Source organism: Monopterus albus, unplaced genomic scaffold (assembly GCF_001952655.1).
Source record: "Monopterus albus unplaced genomic scaffold, M_albus_1.0 scaffold153.1, whole genome shotgun sequence".
Taxonomy (NCBI): Eukaryota; Metazoa; Chordata; class Actinopteri; order Synbranchiformes; family Synbranchidae; genus Monopterus; species Monopterus albus.
Window position 1 is genome coordinate 402,269 of NW_018128033.1, and position 19,798 is coordinate 422,066.

Here is a 19,798-nt window from a genome sequence, read left to right on the forward strand (position 1 = left end):
AAGGAGGAACGGGTCGGAGATTAAATGAGCAGCTGGTGACACAGGTCATCTTACTGGAAGAGCTGGCAAGTCACTGGGAAGTGTGGTTTTCAGTTCTGTTTCACCGATCCCTGAAATAGATGTTTGGACCTGCCGTGCTTCAGTTTTTTACTTTTATTTTCTATTTTGAATACCAGTGGTGGAAGAAGTACTTGGAATCTTTATTTAAAAGTAGCCATACTGCAGTGTAAAAATACACTGTGTTACAAGTAAAAGTCATTCAAAATGTTACTTTAGTAAAAGTACAAAATACACTGAAAGTACTAAAATGACTCATTATGCAGAAGGGCACAGTTCACATTAATGTATATCATTGTTGGACTATAATTATTATTAATGTGTGTTATTTTGTACATTGCATTTAATGTTGAAGCTGGTAAAGGTGGAGCTAATGTTAAATACCTTGTTATGCTTAGAATTTGCAGTACTTTACATAGTGCTGGATAGCTTGGGAGTTTCTTATGATTAGACTGCATTCTGTCTTATTAATCTCATTGTACTGCAGCAGTGCAATAACTGTCAATTATTAGCCTGATAGACCATGGGAAGGAGGAGGAGCACCGTTCAGCAAACACAATGAATTTTAAATAACAGTGGCCTTATGGTGTTTTGTAATTTTGTCTTGTGATTCTCAGGTAATGAAAGTGCTAAATAGTTTTATTCCCTTTTACAAAATGATAAAAAATAATCAAAGTAACATTTTATACTCATGTTAATTTTGTTCAGGACTGTCGCACACTGATGTGTAAATATTTAAGTACAGGTGAGAGGCTGTTTAAACTATGGACACACTCACTGAACCTTTCTTTTCTTTGTTTACTACCAGGTTGAAAATAGTGAAAATCTCCTTTAAGTGCAAACAGTTCTTCATCCAGCTGAGAAGAGAGCCGGTAGGTGTTTTTGTCTTTCGTGGGCACTTTACATTGACCTACATTTTTTCTTGGAGACTTATCCTAACCTTGACAGTAACCACTATTTGCCTAAACCAAGACGACCTTAAACCAAGACATCACATCAATGTAAAATTCTATGATTTCCATGCCAGCATGTCGTCCCCATGAGAACGGCCAGTGTGAGTCATACCAGGCACGCACACACATTCAAATCCATTCTTAATTCTGAACCACCACATCTCTGCCACCATTGTGCCTAGTTTGTAAACAGATTAAGGATTTTAGTCTGTGTGAGTGTATTTTGTACACACTGGGTATATAAACATGTACTGCATACAGTATGTGTATAATGGAGTCAGATTAACCCCCTGCTGTCTGCGTCCTGGTTGGCTCTGCTCTTATACTTCACTGTGTCCCTGTTTCTGACAGGTTTATCTCTTTGTGTTCACAATGCATCAACTATGCCTATAGACCAGTCGATGGAATTGTCAACTTGATGTTTATTTCCACTACAAACACAGTTACTTAATAGTTAAATTATACATTTCCTTCCCATCCTTCCTCTCTCATTTCCCACCCTAACATTCTCTCTCTAGATGCGTCTAGAGAACTGCACTGGCCTTGAACATGGCCAAATTTTAATTTCACTAATAACAACTAGAATAAATTCAGTAAACTGATTGCATTTGATATTGTAGGTTTATTTTTAAACCAGTAACCTTTTGTACAAACTCTGCTTATGCCTATTTCTAGGAACACCAGGAATACTGATGTAGAATGGGTTTAAACTAGTTAGTGGAGATATTCTCTCTATCCGAAACATTGCGGAGGGTGCCAGGCAGTTCACTGGCCTTTAGTGGGTGTGGGGTGATCTACTACACGTACATCAGGAAAACCAACTGCTATGGGCGTGATGAGATCTGGTGATATTAAAACCTGATAGTATTTACTGACGAGGTGAAAAGCTGTCTAGCAATATCAGTACATAACGAAACCGGAGCAGCAGCCAGCATGACGGAGTGTGAGGGTGAAATTACAGTAGAAGGTGAATTTTTGCCCCGTCAGTCCAGGGGAATATTGAAAAACACACGTAGGGAAGCTGATCAGTCTGACCAGTGTGATTAGTGATCCAGCTGATTCATTCTGAGTATTTATTGGTTTCAACCAGTGCTGCTGAGGCAGCAAGAGAGGTTCAGGAGGAGAGAGCTGAAGATAGAGATATAGGAGGAGGGCAGCAGTCAGCATGCTGCTGCTGTGGGAGGGCTGGTGCACAAGGGACAGGTCAGATGAACAGCACAACAGCATTACTATAAACTTCATAAAAACACGGAAAAGAACACGAGGACACAGCTGCTGTAACTTGCTGCCACTCTGCGCGGCGCAACAAAGAACACTTAGTCTTAAAATAAACAGTTACATAAAGGCAACAAAGCATTAGAACTGATACACACAAGTAGCGTCATCAGAACGTCACATTTTACAGCACAAATAAGCAAATCAAAGGCACCTAAAAACAGGGCAAAGCAGCACTGGAGAGAATCAGGAACAGCAGTAGAGACTAAACAACCAGGAAATCAAGAACAATCGAATATTACTCACACAATTTATCCCACAATCGGGGAAAGAAAGCTGTGTTTCAGCCATAAGGATCTCTGAGCAACTACTCAAAAATACCTAAAGCAGGGCAATGTGCAGTATTTGAGAGAGATCAGGAACAAGATATTACACATGAGCCTATTTACAATGCATTGCAATATTTCAGCTCCTGGGGGTGAAATGCATTGTAAATAGGCTCATGTGTAATATCTTGTTCCTGATCTCTCTCAAACACTGTACATTGTAGTTGCTCAGAGATCCTTATGGCTGAAACACAGGTTTCTTTACCCCATTGTAACGTTCCTTCTTACACTTAATTTAGAGAATAAGCTTCACAATTAGAATGTAATTCTGTGGGAAACACTGCAGCTTCACTTAGAAGTTAGAAGCTCATGCACAGTTCGTGCACAGTTGTAAGGTCTGAAGAGACTCGTGTGAAATCATACAGGAGAGAAGCCAGTCAGATGAGTTTGTGGCAAAACCTTTTGTCTTTTACTGCATATGATAATTCATACTCAAAGTAAAACTGAAGTGACGGCCATTACAAGATATTTAGTGAAAACATTTTGAAATGCACCTGCATTGTGTTGCATTTTGTGACTTTCAGTCAAATAAAGGACTTTTTCCAGTCATGTTTTGTCAATGAAGATTTTTTTTTTTTAATAGTGTTTTTAAATATGGTTTCGTATTTGTGAAACCAATATCTTGTATTGTCTCATCTCATGAGCTACGTGTATCATCACACCCCTACCAACTGGTTATCTGAATACAGGTTTAAAAATCCTTTAAAAAAACTGGGCAGCATGGTGGTGTAGTGGTTAGCACTGTCACCTCACAGCAAAAATGTTTGGACCTGCTGTCTGGCTGGCTGTGTGCCTGTGTGGGTTTTCTCCAGGAGACTCTAAAATTGTACCTAAGTGTGAATGCGAGTGTGAGTGGTTGTCTGTCTGCGGACCTGTCCAGGGTGTAAACTCCATCTCACCCAGCTTCTCACACTACCAAGTCAAATAAGTTACTGTTGAATTTCCCACACTATGATCTGTCAGTAATACTGGCCACCTGCCCTCATCATTCTTCCTGCACACAGACTGAGACACGGGAGATGCTGCTGGGATTCAACATGGTCAACTATCGGGCCTGTAAGAACCTGTGGAAGGCCTGCGTGGAGCACCACACCTTCTTCAGACTGGAGCAGCCCGTGCCACCACAGAAGAACTTCTTCGCTCACTATTTTACCCTGGGCTCCAAGTTCAGATACTGGTAGGAACAAGATAACTTGGAGACAATCAACAGAGTGAAAAAAGTCTTGCTTTGCCTTTCAAGCTTTGACAGATTGCCATGTACACACACTGTACACAGACCAGACTTTTCATTTCAAGAAACCATCAACAGAAGTACATGTTTGTTTGGAAGTTGAGGATTGTTGTTTCACTTTGGTTTGAAAGGCTGAAACACTGAAAAGCCAGTGGTTTCCTCTCATGATACCTTACCCCAGAAAACCGCCGCTTAATTATTCCTGGTTTAGCTCTAAAAAAGGAGAAATTGTAATGTGTTTGGCCTTGAAACCAGCCTTTTAAGTTCTGCAGGGATCATTTGTGTGTTTTTGTGTTCGTGTGCAAGTCACTTCACAAACCCACACAGCTGCTACCTCTCACTTCTCATATAAAACACAGAACCATTTTTCTCCTTGTTGGATTATGATATCAGTAGCATTTTTGTTTCTTTTTTCCTATAAAGTCTGAGTGAGAGAGGAACAGAGAGTTGAAAGGTCATGTGATGCATTATTGAGCAGCAGTGTGAGCAAGCCTGGCTCAGATCTATCCATTTATTTATTTATTTATTTATTTAGATTGTGTGGGTGGGTGTGTTTTTGCCTCTGAGATAAAGTATTAACTGACTTTCCAGTAAAGACACATTTTTGCTTCCATGTTATTAATAGTGTGTCAGTAAAGTGAATATACTGTTTTGTGCTTGAACTGGTTGGCAGGCTGTGCTCAACTCTCAATGCTGATGTTAGTTTAGATTTTTTTTGGAAGTATTTAGGGACTGATGACACCGAAGTAGCTCCTAGAATAGCAGTGTAAAATGGCATACAGTATTACTGTTGCCCTGTGTCTTATTTTTGGGAAACGGTGCATGTAAAATGATCTTGGCTTTAATAATCAGTTTTTGCAACCTTGCTAAAGCCAAGATTTACAGATTTTTAGCCTTTGGTTAATTTTTTACTTTTCTGTTTGTGTCTCTAGTGGGAGGACCGAGGTGCAGTCTGTGCAGTATGGAAAAGAGAAAGGCATCAAGGACAGAGTATTTGCCAGGTAATGGGCTTGTCTTTCTTGGTTAGTTGAATATAGCCCATACAAGCTGCTCAGGGTAGATAAACTTTAAAGGGGCTTTAATGTACTGTATTACTACTGTTGTTTTCATTATGGACACATTCGAATTAGTGCCTTGTTCTGAGCAGGTCTCCCAGCAAGCCATTGGCCAGGAAGTTGGTGGGCGGAACTGACTGAACATCCTGTCAGATGAGAGACTTGAGACCCAGAGCTTGCCCACTCGCTCACCACCTGGGACGCCCAATCAGTGAGTCCGATTTTAAAGTTCATACCAGGCACAGCCATTTCTAGGTGAGCCAGGCAGTCGCTTACTGTGACACCAAGTTGTCAAAGAGGATGAAGAAATATTTTAATGACTTAAATGAAAAACTGCTCATGATGCAGCTGATACTGAGAGGACGCCACAGACCACAGGCGCACAGTAGAAGGGAGGTTGGTGTTGATGCTCACTGTCATACAACCTGCTGGCTGCCATTGCAAACCTGCGATTCATTTGCTCACACCACTGTGCAAAAAGAACTTTGATAACCAGATGACCTATGTTCCATGTAGGCATCCTAGTATTATCCATAGTGGAATAAATCATGGTCAGGCTAAGGAATATATTGCTGCAGGCGTGTCCACAACTTGAGTCATGTGGTCAGTGACTCAGTAGATACAGTCATGTGAAAAAATTAGGACACCCTTTGAAAGCATGTGTATTTTGTAACATGTTTTAATATATGGTTATTTAATTTCAATTTTAACAATACAGAGAGATTAAAGTAATACAACTAAACCAGTAAAACTGAAGAAAAGTCTTTTCATGATCTTCTGTAAATGTAATTCTACAAAAATGCCTATTCTAACTGAGGGAAAAGACAGCACACCCTCACATGTATGCCCTCTTAAAATGGCTCAAATCACACACAGGTATATCACACCAGGTGCACATAATTAGTAGATCGTTACTCAGCATTTTGAATGAGGCTTGCCCCATCTAAACCTCAAACATTTAGTTTGGTGTGCTCCTGACTGTTGAAGTGAGAGTGAGCACCATGGTGAGAGCAAAAGAGCTGTCAGAGGCCTTCAGAAAAAACATTGTAGCAGCCTATGAGTCTGGTAAAGGATTTAAAAAGATCTCAAAAGATTTTGAAATCAGCCATTCCACTGTCCGGAAGATAGTCTACAAGTGGAGGGCTTTCAAAACAACTGCCAACATGCCCAGGTCAGGTCGCCCCAGCAAGTTCACCCCAAGAGCAGACCGCAAGATGCAAAAAAGGGGTCTCCAAAAACCCTAAAATATCATCTCGAGATCTACAGCAGGCTCTGGCTACTGTTGATGTAGAAGTGCATGCCTCTACAATCAGAAAGAGACTGCACAAGTTTAACTTGCATGGGAGGTGTGCAAGGAGGAAACCTTTGCTCTCTAAGAGAAACATCAAGGCCAGACTGACATTTGCCAGAGAGAATGTTGACAAAGACCAGGACTTCTGGAATAATGTTCTTTGGACAGATGAGTCCAAAATTGAATTATTTGGACACCAGAGCAGAGGACATGTTTGGCGTAAACCAAACACAGCATTCCAGGAAAAGAACCTCATACCAACTGTGAAGCATGGAGGTGGAAGTGTCATGGTTTGGGGCTGCTTTGCTGCAGCAGGACCTGGTCAGCTCACCATCATAGAATCCACCATGAATTCTACTGTGTATCAGAAGGTGCTTGAAGAACATGTGAGACCATCGGTTAGAAAATTAAAGCTGAAGCGGAACTGGACCATGCAACATGACAATGACCCAAAACATACTAGTAAATCAACCAAAGACTGGCTGAAAAAGAAGAAATAGAGAGTCCTGGAATGGCAGAGTCAAAGTCCAGACCTGAATCCCATTGAGATGCGTTGGGGTGACTTGAAAAGGGCTGTACATGCAAGAAACCCCTCAAACATCTCACAGCTGAAACAATTCTGCATTGAGGAATGGGGTAAAATTCCCTCAGACCGATGTCAGAGACTATTAGATGGCTACAAGAACCCAAAATACACATGCTTTCAAAGGGGGTCCTATTTTTTTCACATGACTGTAAAACAAAAGATAAGTCTATAAGCAATGATCCACACCATGAAATTAAAGTAATGTCATTGATGTCCAGCGGCAGGCAAATCCAGGCAGTTTCTTGTTAATATAAAGCATCATTTTATGTCTGTTCCTGGTCCATTCCTGTGGTTCACGATACATTAATTACATACAACTTGAAGTGTTTTGATATGTATGTGTGCCATTGTGATGTCCGCATCAGTACCATTATCAAAACAATACTTTGTTTGTCAGGAACTCGCTGTTTGTACAAGAGGGCACACGACTACGTCCGTCGTCTGTTGGCCACCTGGTCGATCACGTGATCCACGCGTCACCTAGTCTGCCTGTCTTCTCTTCCAATCACAAGTCAGCATCATCTACGCAGGCCAACAGCATCAGCCTGGACTCGACACTGTGAGTCTCAAGCACCTTGATGCTTAATAAAATTAGAATTAGGATTGTCTATGGGGAAGTTGTCGTTCTCATTCTCATCTTCCCATTTAATCTGCATTTAATCCTGATGTTAAGTTTTGCTCATCAGTGTTATCGCCACCCTGTCTGACTGTATTGCTGAGTTGACTGGTTTTTACAAGTGTGTCCCAGTGTCATTGAGCTGGGCCTCAGTGGAAAGATAAACCCTTTGAAAAGCAGCCTGTAAAATGTGTTTTAGTGGAGGGGCTGTATATTAGAGTGAACAAGGAATTAGTGTGTGGATGTGTCTGTATGTGTTTGCTGTATGTCGTTACTGTGCTCGCGCTAGAAAATAGTAGGTAGTAAAGTTCCACGAAGCTGTTTCAGAACCTCTGAGTAAAAGTGAAGTGAGTTGTACACGAGCTTTACATCTCAACATCAGCATATATCAGCAGACCAGTCTTAAGAATTGTGTGATATTAGATGTTAGTAAAGGAAAAAGCATCATCAGATTTTTCTATTGTGCAACAATTAATTCTGAAAACAGAAAACACTAGTATTTGGAGAGACTGTCAGTAAACGTCTGTAATCACATACTTCACCTTATGATCCTTATTACACATATGATCTCAAAGTGTAGCATGGCCTTTGGTGTTTGTTCCTTAGAAACTCTCACAAAGTTAAGGTGGAAATGCTTTACAAAGATGTTGAATGTTAAAACTGTGACCATTCATTTTGCGTACTCACCCAGTAAAGCTTGGTAGGAGCTATATGAGTCTGTCTGACCTAGTACAGTGCTCAGATTTCTTAAAAATATGTTAAAAATGCATAATAATGTTCAGTGCTAATGTTTTAAGAGTGTTTGCAAATAAACCAGCATGATCAAACACCAGCGAGCCAAAATGATTGTTCTAGCTAGAACCATTTAGCTACATTGAGCTCAAAAAGAGTCATGTGCTGTGAGGCTGGACTGGTTTGTGCTTGTGTCCTTTGAACGAGGCAAGAGATGTGTCATGGATACAGTATGGCATCCATGTTCTCTTCACACTGTTGAAGTGTGCGCGCACCTGGTATTACTGTCACTGTGGCCGTTCTCGTAGGGACCAGATGCTGGACCCCACCATGTAAATCACTGAACTTTAGGGTGACGACTTGGTTTGAGGTTAGTTGTTAGGCAAGTAGTGGATTTGGTTTGAGTTAGGGTTAGTCTACAGAAAATACATGTGTATCAGTCAATGTACAGTCACCACTAGGAAAACAAACCTGTGTGTGTGTGTGTGTGTGTGTGTGTGAAATAAAGCGAATAGAGTTGGGGAGAGAGAGAGAGACCGTTTCTCAGCTGGAAATCAGAGTGGTTAAGTAACATTGCAGTGGTGTTTCTGCTGCCAACAAAGCTGCACATACTGTACACACACAAACACACACACACACACACACAAGCTAAGTTGTTGGCTCATCACTCTGTTACAGAGCCAAAAGATTACACACACATTATCTGTGCATGTTATTTTTAATGTTTTTTATACATATTTCCAGTAAAAAAAAAATCTAATTTTATGCTGAGACAATAAGTTTCACTTTCAAGGATTTTGCAGGCTATCAGCCTTTTTCAGCATCTTTTCTCTCAGTTTGTTGACAGATGTGGTGCAAATGTGGAAGCAAAGCTTCACCTCACTGTGCATCCTCATATTAGAGTGCAGTCAGTCTACGTGCTATTAATCTCATAGCTACGTTCACTTTGTGGCACAACCTATTTGGCTCAATGTTAGTATGAATAAGTTTAAACTAAACTATTTACATGATTCGCTAACTTGATAATGTTCTGTAAATTGGGTTCATTTGCACTCTGAAGCACCCAGGCAGACAGAACTTAGTGAAAATATCCCAGCTTTAGAACTTTAGCTTTCTTGCCTAAATATTTTTTCCCACTTCATGGAAAAGATTAGTTTTTGCTTTTCTGGATCAAGAAAAACCCTGAAGATAAGAAAAGAAAGCCTTTAGGGTCTCAGATCTGACAGTAAACTGGACCTTCCTAATCTCAGATATTAGTAATCAGTTACAAACATTCAGAAAATAGTTTGACTGATTTGACTGAACTAGATTATTGTCAAAAAGAAATCATTTCTTTTAACTTTGGTGACTGCAGTTTCCTCCTTTGGCAATCCCATTATGATATCTACTTAAAAGATATGGTCCCAGTCCAGATTACGTTTTAGTTTTGGGGATATACCAGTTCTAGATCTAGTGTGAAATAACTCCCTTTTTGCCCAACATAGATTGGCTTCTGCCTTTTCTTCATGATGTGAATCACTATCCCTATTCCTAAAGATTTGTATACAATGACTCTAATATTTCAACTGGATGACTCCAGCCCATAATTCAGATTTTCCCAAAGTTCGTCCAACGATTTCTTCCAGTTAAAACTAAATTAGAATCTGCTTTCTCTCCCACAGGCCCACAGTTATACACTGTCAGTTCTACATGTAAACAGTACAACAAAGCCATAACCTTCGCACTCTTGTAATGATGTTTTTAGCTGCATAGAGTGAAAATTATCTGTTTAGCAAACCACATTATCTTACGGTGATGGTTTTTAAAACATGTCAGAGTAAAAAGCTACAATTATACAATACACCACAACACAATATTACATCCAGCTGTGGGGTATGTTGTAATAAGTCACTTTACATGCTATAATCAGCCCTTCTTCAAAGGGGTGAAGCAAAGACTGGCTTTGGAAAATAATTTAGTGTTAAAACATTTGGGTGCACACCAAAAGTGTCTTTAAATGCATATTCAGGTGGTTCAGTGCAACGTGGTGCTTAATAGCAGTTTGTTTTGGCTTCTCCTGTGTGTGCATATGATTCTTTGTCACTGTGGACGTTCACTTAGTTCTGTTCATGCTTTTAAAATGTCTGTAAAGCAGAAGAAGAAATGTAGGATTTGTTTACCATTAGAGACGGAAAAACAAGCAGGGCTTAGTGTGATGTTCAGCATGGACACGCTTTAAATGTCCTTACCCAAGGCGCTGGATAGGTTGTGATAAGGAATGACATCCATTTCACTCCTTTGAGGAAATATATTGATGGTGTGCTGTTTCAGCTCCGGCCTGCTGTGCACTGCCCTCCTTCCGAAAGCTGGAACAGATTTTGACCCGTGTGTGTGTGGTGCCACCAGTAGCAGGCAGCCAGAACAAAGGCACTGCTCTCTGACTGGTGCTTCAGCCCCTAAGCAGTGCCTATACACAACTACACAAACATTTCCAGATACAGGCATAGAGTGGAATGACTGGGTTTTACCCCCAGAGAGTGAGCCAGGATGCTGCTGAAAGCCTTACCTGACTGACTGATGTTTCACCATGCACAGTGACTGGATGATGGAGGGGGCTGTTTTCCTTCCTCTTGCAGCTCTTTTATTGAGGTTAATGCATTGTGACTAACACATTGCTATTCAGCCCTTCTGTCTCTTGCGATCTTGGCCTCCCCCGTCTGTCTTTCTTCCACCATATTCATATGCAGGAACCCCTTTAGCTAGACCATTACTTCTGTCTTCCTCTGTACTTGTAAGTTTGTGGCATTGTTTTACCTTCTTTAAAATATTTTTCCACTGACAATTAACAGATGCTAAACAGCAAGTGTGGAGATTCATTTTAGTTTTGCTCTGTAATGGCGACAGGTGTAATCATGTAGACTAGTGATTCAGCTCCTCGGTCGCAGACATTTCTCCCCTGCTCTTTCCTTATTTCTTTCTCTGACTTTGTCTCCCTTTCCTCAGGTCTCCAGAGGGGGTAGATGGCCAACCTCCAGCTCTTCCCCCAAAGCAATTGAGCAGGAAGACCTTGAGTCAGATAATCCAGGCTCACTCCCAGCAGAGTCTCCTGGATAACCATCTCAATGAGATGTATGATGTTCCCGTCAATGCTGACAAGACCACGGTAAGTGTGGGCCCAAGACACTCTCTATATAAAATTACCAAAAAGTTGCATAAAAATCTTGATAAGAAAATGTTAACATCAGTAGTTATTTGTAGATTCCCTTGAAATTGTAAAATTAAACACTTAAAACATATTTTAAGGAATTCTGAAAAGTGTGTTTTTCTTTGTAAAAACATCTTTGGCAGGCTCATATTAGAAGAAAAGTAGCACTTATGAGGCAAGTAGATGAATTTAATGTATGTGCTTTCAACTGTATTCTTTCAGCTGAATGGAGTAGTACCTCATGATAATCTGGTTCTGATCAAGATGAGACCTGATGAACATGGACGCTTTGGCTTCAATGTCAAGGTGCGGGCCAAACAGGAAAAATCTGTTGACAGTCTTTCTGTCTTTGTGGCTTTTGTTTTTACTGCTTTTTTATTCTAAGTAGTCAAACATTTATGGCCCACAACCAGATATGTGCATCACGACCTGTACACTCTGCCTAAAATATCAGCTTCCTTTAAAAAAAAAAGTCAGTTTTGCAATCCTTTCCTCTTTCTACTGTGTGTCTCCAGGGTGGAGCTGACCAGAAGATGCCTATCATTGTGTCTAGAGTGGCTCCGGGAACATCAGTAAGTCAGCAGCACTTCATGTAGTAGATGCAATTGAGGGAATTGGGATTTACCCTTGGACAGGGACTATGCTACTGTGCTTCATCCAGATGCTTCTTTTCCTTATGTCTTTGTCCTGCTGACATAAGATGCGTGGAGTCATTAACTGCACCTGAAGCATCCAATCACTAACTGATTTCTGATGGTCCATAAATGACTTTTGTTAAGGAGGGTCTCTAGTTTCCTCACTCATTGCTCCTCCAGGCAGCCTCCTCGCTCCTCGGAGCAATAAGAGCTGTAGGACATCCTTCAAAATGGTGGACCGGAATGACTTCCGGCTCAAATAAGGAAATTGGGGTTTACCCTCATTATTGTTTTCAATTCTTAATGTTGAGTATTAGTGTCTAAAAAAACAGCCATACAAATAGATCCAGTTTCACAAATAACCTTAAGGTTAGCGTTCTCATATCTGAACATATTTCCACCCCCACCGGAAACATTTTGTTGACCTTATGTTGTATATGTTGCCAAATTGTCAATGACTTGTGACTAAAACAGGCAAAGAAAAAAAAACCTTCCTTCCTTCCTGTTTTCCTCCCTCTGTTCAGGCTGACCTGTGTGTGCCCCGCCTTAATGAGGGTGACCAGGTGGTCCTAATTAATGGACGGGACATCTCTGACCACACCCATGACCAGGTGGTCATGTTCATCAAGGCCAGCTGTGAGAGCCACTCTGGGGAGCTCATCCTATTGGTCAGACCAAATGGTGCGTTGTTCCCACTTGTCCTTCCTACTGTGTTTTAACATTAATAAACTGATAAGGGAGACACTGATTCCGTCATTATTTAATTTGAATTTCAATCTGGTAGGTTATGCAGCTATAAGCCATATTTATACTCTTTAGTCTAAGTTGGTCATGTTTGACAAACAGAATCCTAAACCAAAGTCCACTTAGTAGCTTTTTTTGCTAGTTATCATCATGTGACCAAAGTGTGGAATGGCCTGTATTAGCAAGCTAGTTTTGTCACAGTTACTGGGTGTAAAATATTTAGTAACCACCAATTTTTGTGTGACCTATGGAGACTTTATGGGGAAAAAAAACATGGCAGCCTCAATGACGGGAGACCTGCTTCTATGTAGATATAAAAAATAATGCAGCCCACTTGTGAATCTGCTCACAAGCCTCAGTTCTGCTTTTGCTCTGTTTTGGACTGGTCAGTCTCACTTTTGTTACTGCAAATGAGAAGTTGTAGATTTTTGTCAGAAGACGGCAAAACATTTCTTTGAATCAGCATCACTGAAGCAGGGAGGGGGGCTTTTTAAAGGTGATGAAACATGGAAGTTCTTGGTATTTTAACTGGGTCAGAGAGGGATTTATGCATTGTCTTACATCAGAGCAGGTGTACGGTGAGACTGCATCAGTGGTACGGAATGCCTTTAACACTTTGTCGATTGTCTGCTGTGAATTTCCTTCCATTTTATAATATTTGCCTTGGCAGTGTTTACCTTGTTTGTTTTACTTTTGTCTGGTTGTTTTTAAGTTCTCTTTGGTTTTATTACATTTGTCTATGTAATGTAATGTTATGATCTGATATGTCTCAACCATTTGTTCTGATTATGTGCCTGTAACATTTATGTAGACTGTAACATATTTCTTTCCTCTCTCACTCAGCTATCTATGACGTGGTGGAGGAGAAGGTGGACTTGGAGCCAGATTTTCAGTACATCCCTGAGAAATCCCCTCAGGACCCCACCCAGCTGGACCAGCATGCTTTGAGGGACTCTATGGTCACACTGAAGGACACCCTGAGCAGTGGAGCCATGCTGGCACAGTTTGATGTAAGGAGAAAATCAGAGATGTCCTCATAAGCAGAGTCCAGGCATATATGCTCGCACAGAGATAGATGCATACATGTGCAACGCTAGGTTGGCGTCGGTAGTCTTGGATCGATTGATAGTTTTACATTGTTGGTGGAGTTATCACCGACGTCTTTCCTCCTCCACATTCCAGAAACTTCCTGTTCTCTATCATCATCATCACTTAACAGCTTCCCGTTTAAGTGCTGTGTTGTGGTATTAGTGAAACACAAACAACTAAATGATCACAGGGACAGTGCATGTGAGAATGCATACAGGAATTTGTGTATGACATGAACAAATAGGGCAAAGGAAGTAAAACCTTCCTGTTATCCCAGCTTTAATATAAATTTGTGTTCCTTTTTTACAGCAATTGTACAGGAAGAAGCCGGGGATGACCATGCTGTGTGCCAAATTACCTCAGAACGTGTCCAAAAATCGCTACAGAGACATCTCCCCTTGTACGTCACTGCACACTGCTGCCTGTTTCTCTTGGCTTGTGTATGCAAACGTATACCAACCTCTACCTTGTTCCCCTCATCACACTCTCTCTCTTCTCCACTTGTTTCCCACATGAACTTTTCTCTTTCTTCCTTCACCTCATTTTCCTGTGCTGTCTTTCTCTCCTGGTAATTGTACCCTTTTGTCTTCTCTATTTCTCTGTCTGCAGATGATGCCACACGGGTCATTCTGAAAAGCACAGATGACTACATCAATGCAAATTACATCAATGTGAGTTTGTTCCTCCTCATTTTGCTCTTTTATATATTTCTGCCTTTTGCTCCTTTGAGACATGGTGGGTGGCCTGTTTTGCTAACCTTCAAAAACATACTGGTGAATGAATTAACCTCATAAACTATACAAATGAGTAACATTGTGGGTTAATGTTTTGCATGTTTTTGAGTCAGCCAGGCATCAGCCTTTTTAAGAGAACAGCAGCTTGTGGATGTTTAGAGGGTGTGGTTTCTGAGGCAGACCATACTGTTAGTTAGTTTGTTTGTTGTATGACTTGAAGCTCTTTTCAGACATGTGCAACATGACTGGCTTCAGCTATCTAAATAATGCATCTTGGGGAGTCCAACATAGGTTTCTGTCTGTATAAATGCCCTGTAGAGGCTGTACTGAACCTGGGCAAACCTTCACAAACTGAGTAGCATGCAGCAGCACTGCACTGGAAACAGTGATGTGAGGAAAGAAAAGGATTCTTAATTTTCTAACAGGCTGAATTAAGGATGGATTTATAAGTGTATTTTGCAGTGGAATCACTATTTGTCTCTGTGGTCTAATTAATTATCTTTGTGAGTGTGAAGGACACTTGCCCCTGCTTCTCAGTCGTCTAATCAGCGCTTTAGATCCACTAATAGATTTCCTCATCAGTGTCATTATTAGATTGCATTCTGCTGCCTATTGTCAGTCTGAACAGGCATAGTTACAAATGGCAAGACTTTTATTCAGTGTGTGTTTGCTCTGTATGTGAAGTTTAGTAGGAAATTTATTTTGTAAATGGTTGGCACTGATGAAAGTTGAAGTTCTAATGAAACAGGAAATTTACACCAGTGCTCCTAAGATGCAAAAACGTCTGTTCATTTAACCATGTAGTGCTCTAACGTCATCCAATGTGGACTCGAGTGTTAGGATAATGGTGCTCAGTCTCACTTTCTATAACCTCTGTATCTCAATCTGTCTGCCTCTGTGTAGATGGAGATTCCTGCCTCCAGTCTGATCAACCGCTACATAGCATGCCAGGGCCCGCTGCCCAACACCTGCTCTGACTTTTGGCAAATGACCTGGGAGCAGGGATCATCCATGGTGGTCATGCTGACTACGCAGGTCGAGAGGGGACGGGTATGTGGACGTTTTCTTCAAAGACACGACTGGACACCACATGTGGACTGTGGCATGTTAACAAGGCTGTCTTTGTCAGTGAATTGGTTCTAAACTTTTCAGACACCTTTGCAGTACATGTGGCAGTGCTGGATGCAGCCACACTGTAGTCTGATACGTGTTCATAGAGTGCTCTTGAACTCTGGTTTTCCATTTGCACTAATCTCTAGTTCTGATATTGAATGAGTTTGTTTGGTGACAGAATAATGGCTGCTTATCATGAAATCAAAGTTTTCTGTTCTTAATTTGAGCATTATTAGGAAAATACACAATCTGAATTAAAGTTATTACTGCAAAAACAATGCAACTAAGATATCCTGATCAGTAACACAAAAACATGCAGGGTTTTCTAATTTCCCCAGGAATTAAACAGAAGTGTCTAAAACTGGTTACAGCTAAATTATACTATATAACAAAGTAGGCTGCACAGTGTTGTAAGTGGAATTATGTTTGAATGATGGGTGCTGTGACTGCAATTTACCATGATTCCAGATGTACTGAAAGCTGTAAGTCGGTACTATAGTGTTTACTGTTATAGCAAAGAATAGATAGTTAGCTGAAGAGTAGACCCCGACTCCTGAGCTGAGAATAACAGTTGTAACATGTTAAATAAATTAAATGTACAGTTGTAAAGAGAAACTTTTGTCTGTGCTTATAGGTGAAATGTCACCAGTACTGGCCTAACCCAGACAGCAGCGCCACCTACGGAGGCTTTACAGTTACGTGCCACAACAAAGAGGGCAACTCGGCCTTCCTGGTCCGGGAGATGAGTCTCATGCACACACAGGTAACTGCACACAGAAACACACAGTCACCCACAGACATATGGTGTCAGAAGAGACAAAAAGGACAAGCAGGGATGGATGGAAAGCTGGGACCAAATCAGAGGAAGCAGAGAATGAGTGAGGAAAGAAAGCTAACCAGAGCAGGCTGGAGAGCAGGGCGAAGGCCACACACACACACACACACACACACACACACACACACACACACAGAGAGAGAGAGACTCGTGGCCCAATCACAGGAGGTGTGTTGCTATAGTGACCAGTGTGGGCTGTTCTTTTTCTGGCTCCCGCTGCTGCATGCGGGCCACGTATTGGGATCTGGTTACCATGACAACCCAACCACCCCAGTCAGACACATTGCTGAAATAGAGAGCGAGAGGAAGAGAGGAACAGAGTGGGGAGATGGTAGTTTGAAAAACAGGGATGGAGAATGTAAGTTTCTTTTATTGGGACGCTGAAGCCTTATGATGCTTCCAGTTTTTATTCCACATGGTGAAATACTATTTTCTGTCCTAAACGGAGCGGATACTTGTTTGTGGATGCAAAATTGTACATATACGATTATCTCTTATCATTTTAACTATAATACCTTGCTATAAAACACTGCCATTACAGTATTGAGGACAAATTCTTATTAAAGATGAACTTTTAATGGATGATCATAATCTTTCCTGCTGTGTTTTGCTGATTACTTCTTTGTGTTCTGCCCATGTCAGCATGACTTATAAAGTATGTGGCTGTAGGAGGAGGCAATTAGTATTCTTCTCTGCCTGTGATTGTTGCTATGGAGATAGGGGTGTTACCATGGCAATCCAGAGAGGCAGTATTTAAGAGGAACACAGGGGCTTTGTGTTGGAGTGAACAAAATAAGTGTGACTTGTCTTTTATCATTTGATTGCAGCAAAAACAAATGGACGTTGTTACCATTGGTATTTGGTGTTTCATGGTCCCGCAGCACAGTGGAGTGGAAAGAATAAAACCACTGGTTGTAATTCACACTACCTATTTTATAACATGTAGAAAGGCCAGAATTACACAAACAGTGTGCTGTAGTCTCTCCGTAGGACACCGGAGGTCACCCACGTAAAATACATTAACCTGTTTTCAGTTGAGTATGAGTGAAATCTGTGAATAATTATTTCTGGAGTGAGTGTGAATACCTTCACTTTGTTACCAAGGCTTCAAACTATGGAGTCTTTCCTGAATGAGATGATCCAATTCTGTGGCAGTACATGAAAATATACTGTACATACATTTTTGTTTTCTGCTTTTCTCTTTCTGTGTTCAGAGTGAGCAGCAGAGAGAACTCACTCAGATCCAGTACCTGGCCTGGCCAGACCATGGCGTCCCTGATGACTCCACTGATTTCCTGGACTTTGTGGCTCTGGTACGGAGCAAACGAGCAGGACAGGACCAGCCAGTGGTGGTACACTGCAGGTACAGTTGTTCTGTACATTATGTGAGGTTGTCAGTCTATAATCAGGAGTTTTGTGTGTTTGATAATCAAGTTAGTCAACTTATCTTCTCCAGTCTATATTGCATTTATTTTGTAACAGAACATCCATTTCTGTCCCCGCTCCTTTTTTCCAGTGCGGGAATAGGTCGAACAGGGGTTCTGATCACCATGGAGACGGCGCTGTGTCTAATGGAGTGCAGTCAGCCAGTGTATCCTCTAGATATTGTCAGGACTATGAGAGACCAGAGGGCCATGATGATACAAACACCTGTATGTAGACACATCCATTTGTCTGTCCAGCTGCTCTCAGCCACTTCAAACCACCGCTAACATCTCTTTCTCTGTTTCTCCTTATCAGAGCCAGTACCGCTTTGTGTGTGAGGCTATTTTAAAAGTCTACGAGGAGGGTCTGTTTAAACCACTCAAAACCACTGTGTACCAACAGAGAGAGAAGATGAATGATGAGAGGGATGAGGAGAAGAAAGAGCAGCAGAAAGCAGGAGAAGAGACAGCAGCCACAGAAGAAAGTGAGGCGGTGGTGGAGTTGCTAGAAGGAGGTCTGGATGAGGAGGAGGATGATGATGATGAAGAGGTGGAGGTGTTAGATGTGGGGCAAGTGACAGATGAGGAGGAGGTGGAGGAGCCAAGTGTTGCAAGTGCCACCAGCATGACAAGTGAGACCAGCGCGAGCCCTGACCCTAATCCTGCTAACCTGTGACCTTTGACCTCTGGAGGTCATCAAGCGTTGCCAGGAAGAGGTCAGGTGGCTGGAGGGAAGAACAAAAGCACTGTTGCACTTTATGCTGACAAAAATGGAAAAAGACAAACAAATGAACAAACCTGAAAATCACAGACAAGAGAAGAAGAAGAAAAAATCCAGCCGGGTTGAATCGGTACCATTAGGAGAATCTGAATGTTCAGGAGTATACACAGAATGAAATGATGAGCGTATGAGGGAATAAGATGTGGATGGGGAATTGCTGTAGTGCCATAAGTACAAAGGGGAAGGGCTGTCCCAGTGGATGGAAAGATACCCCTCCCCTGTTTTCCACCCAGAGGGTCGCCCTGTCCCCTTCTGAGTGAGTCTGCCAGACGGACCTGCCTTTTTTTAGTATCCTTTCAGCTAATAAAGAGATATACCTTTATCTTTTGTTCCTCAGAAGAGTATTTATTGTGTTTTAGTTTGTGTCAAACCCTGTCCACTGAACAAAAAATGTTGTTTTGTTTGTATGAGTCTAGAGCTTTGTGCTTTCCTGATTAAATCTTGGGTAGTAAAGTAGTGTGATTCTTCTTCTTCTAACTACTTCGTTTCTTTTTGTGGGGGACAGAAGTGATTTAATTTATTGTACTTGGTTTGATCTCTCTCAGCCTCCTTGTTTTTGACAGCACAGACTGACAGGTGGACAACTGAAAGCACTTCATGTCTCACTTCTTGTTCAATGCTGTGGTGAGTTGGATATGTTATCCTGCTTTGTGCTGTGTTTTTGAGCTTACAGACACATGTTCTGAAGTGGCCATTGTCTGGTGTGGTGAAGATTATAACCTGTTTGCAATCCTCAGGGCCTGTGTTTACTGGGCACCTCCCTTTCCAATTCCATAATCACAGCAGCTCTGTCACTATACACCTCCCAATGCAAGTTTTAATTTTGAGCATTGATTGATTCATCCATCCATCCATTTTCCTCTGCTTATCCGGGACCGGGTCGCAGGGGCAGTCTAAGCAAAGATGCCCAGACTTCCCTCTCTCCAGACACTTCCTCCAGCTCCTCCGGGGGAATGCCGTGGCGTTCCCAGGCCAGCCGAGAGACATAGTCCCTCCAGCGTGTCCTGGGTCTTCCCCGGGGCCTCCTCCCGGTGGGACATGCCTGGAACACCTTCCTAGGAAGGCGCCCAGGAGGCATCTGAAACACATGCCCGAGCCACCTCAGCTGGCTCCTCTCGATGTGGAGGAGCAGCGGTT

General features: G+C 41.7%; 1 protein-coding gene across 1 annotated transcript in view; it reads left to right on the forward strand.

Moving 5' to 3' along the window:
- Positions 1–19,573, forward strand: part of ptpn4a (protein tyrosine phosphatase non-receptor type 4a) — a 60,974-nt gene extending 41,401 nt beyond the window's left edge. Inside the window, 18 exon segments of the mRNA XM_020614895.1 lie at positions 866–929; positions 3,616–3,788; positions 4,775–4,843; positions 4,990–5,030; positions 5,033–5,108; positions 7,172–7,333; positions 11,105–11,264; positions 11,529–11,612; positions 11,822–11,878; positions 12,466–12,622; positions 13,529–13,695; positions 14,084–14,174; positions 14,384–14,445; positions 15,412–15,558; positions 16,256–16,384; positions 17,671–17,819; positions 17,973–18,108; positions 18,197–19,573. Coding sequence (XP_020470551.1) covers positions 866–929; positions 3,616–3,788; positions 4,775–4,843; positions 4,990–5,030; positions 5,033–5,108; positions 7,172–7,333; positions 11,105–11,264; positions 11,529–11,612; positions 11,822–11,878; positions 12,466–12,622; positions 13,529–13,695; positions 14,084–14,174; positions 14,384–14,445; positions 15,412–15,558; positions 16,256–16,384; positions 17,671–17,819; positions 17,973–18,108; positions 18,197–18,556 — 2,284 coding nt within the window. The 3' untranslated portion in view covers positions 18,557–19,573.
- Positions 19,574–19,798: the final 225 nt, after the last annotated feature.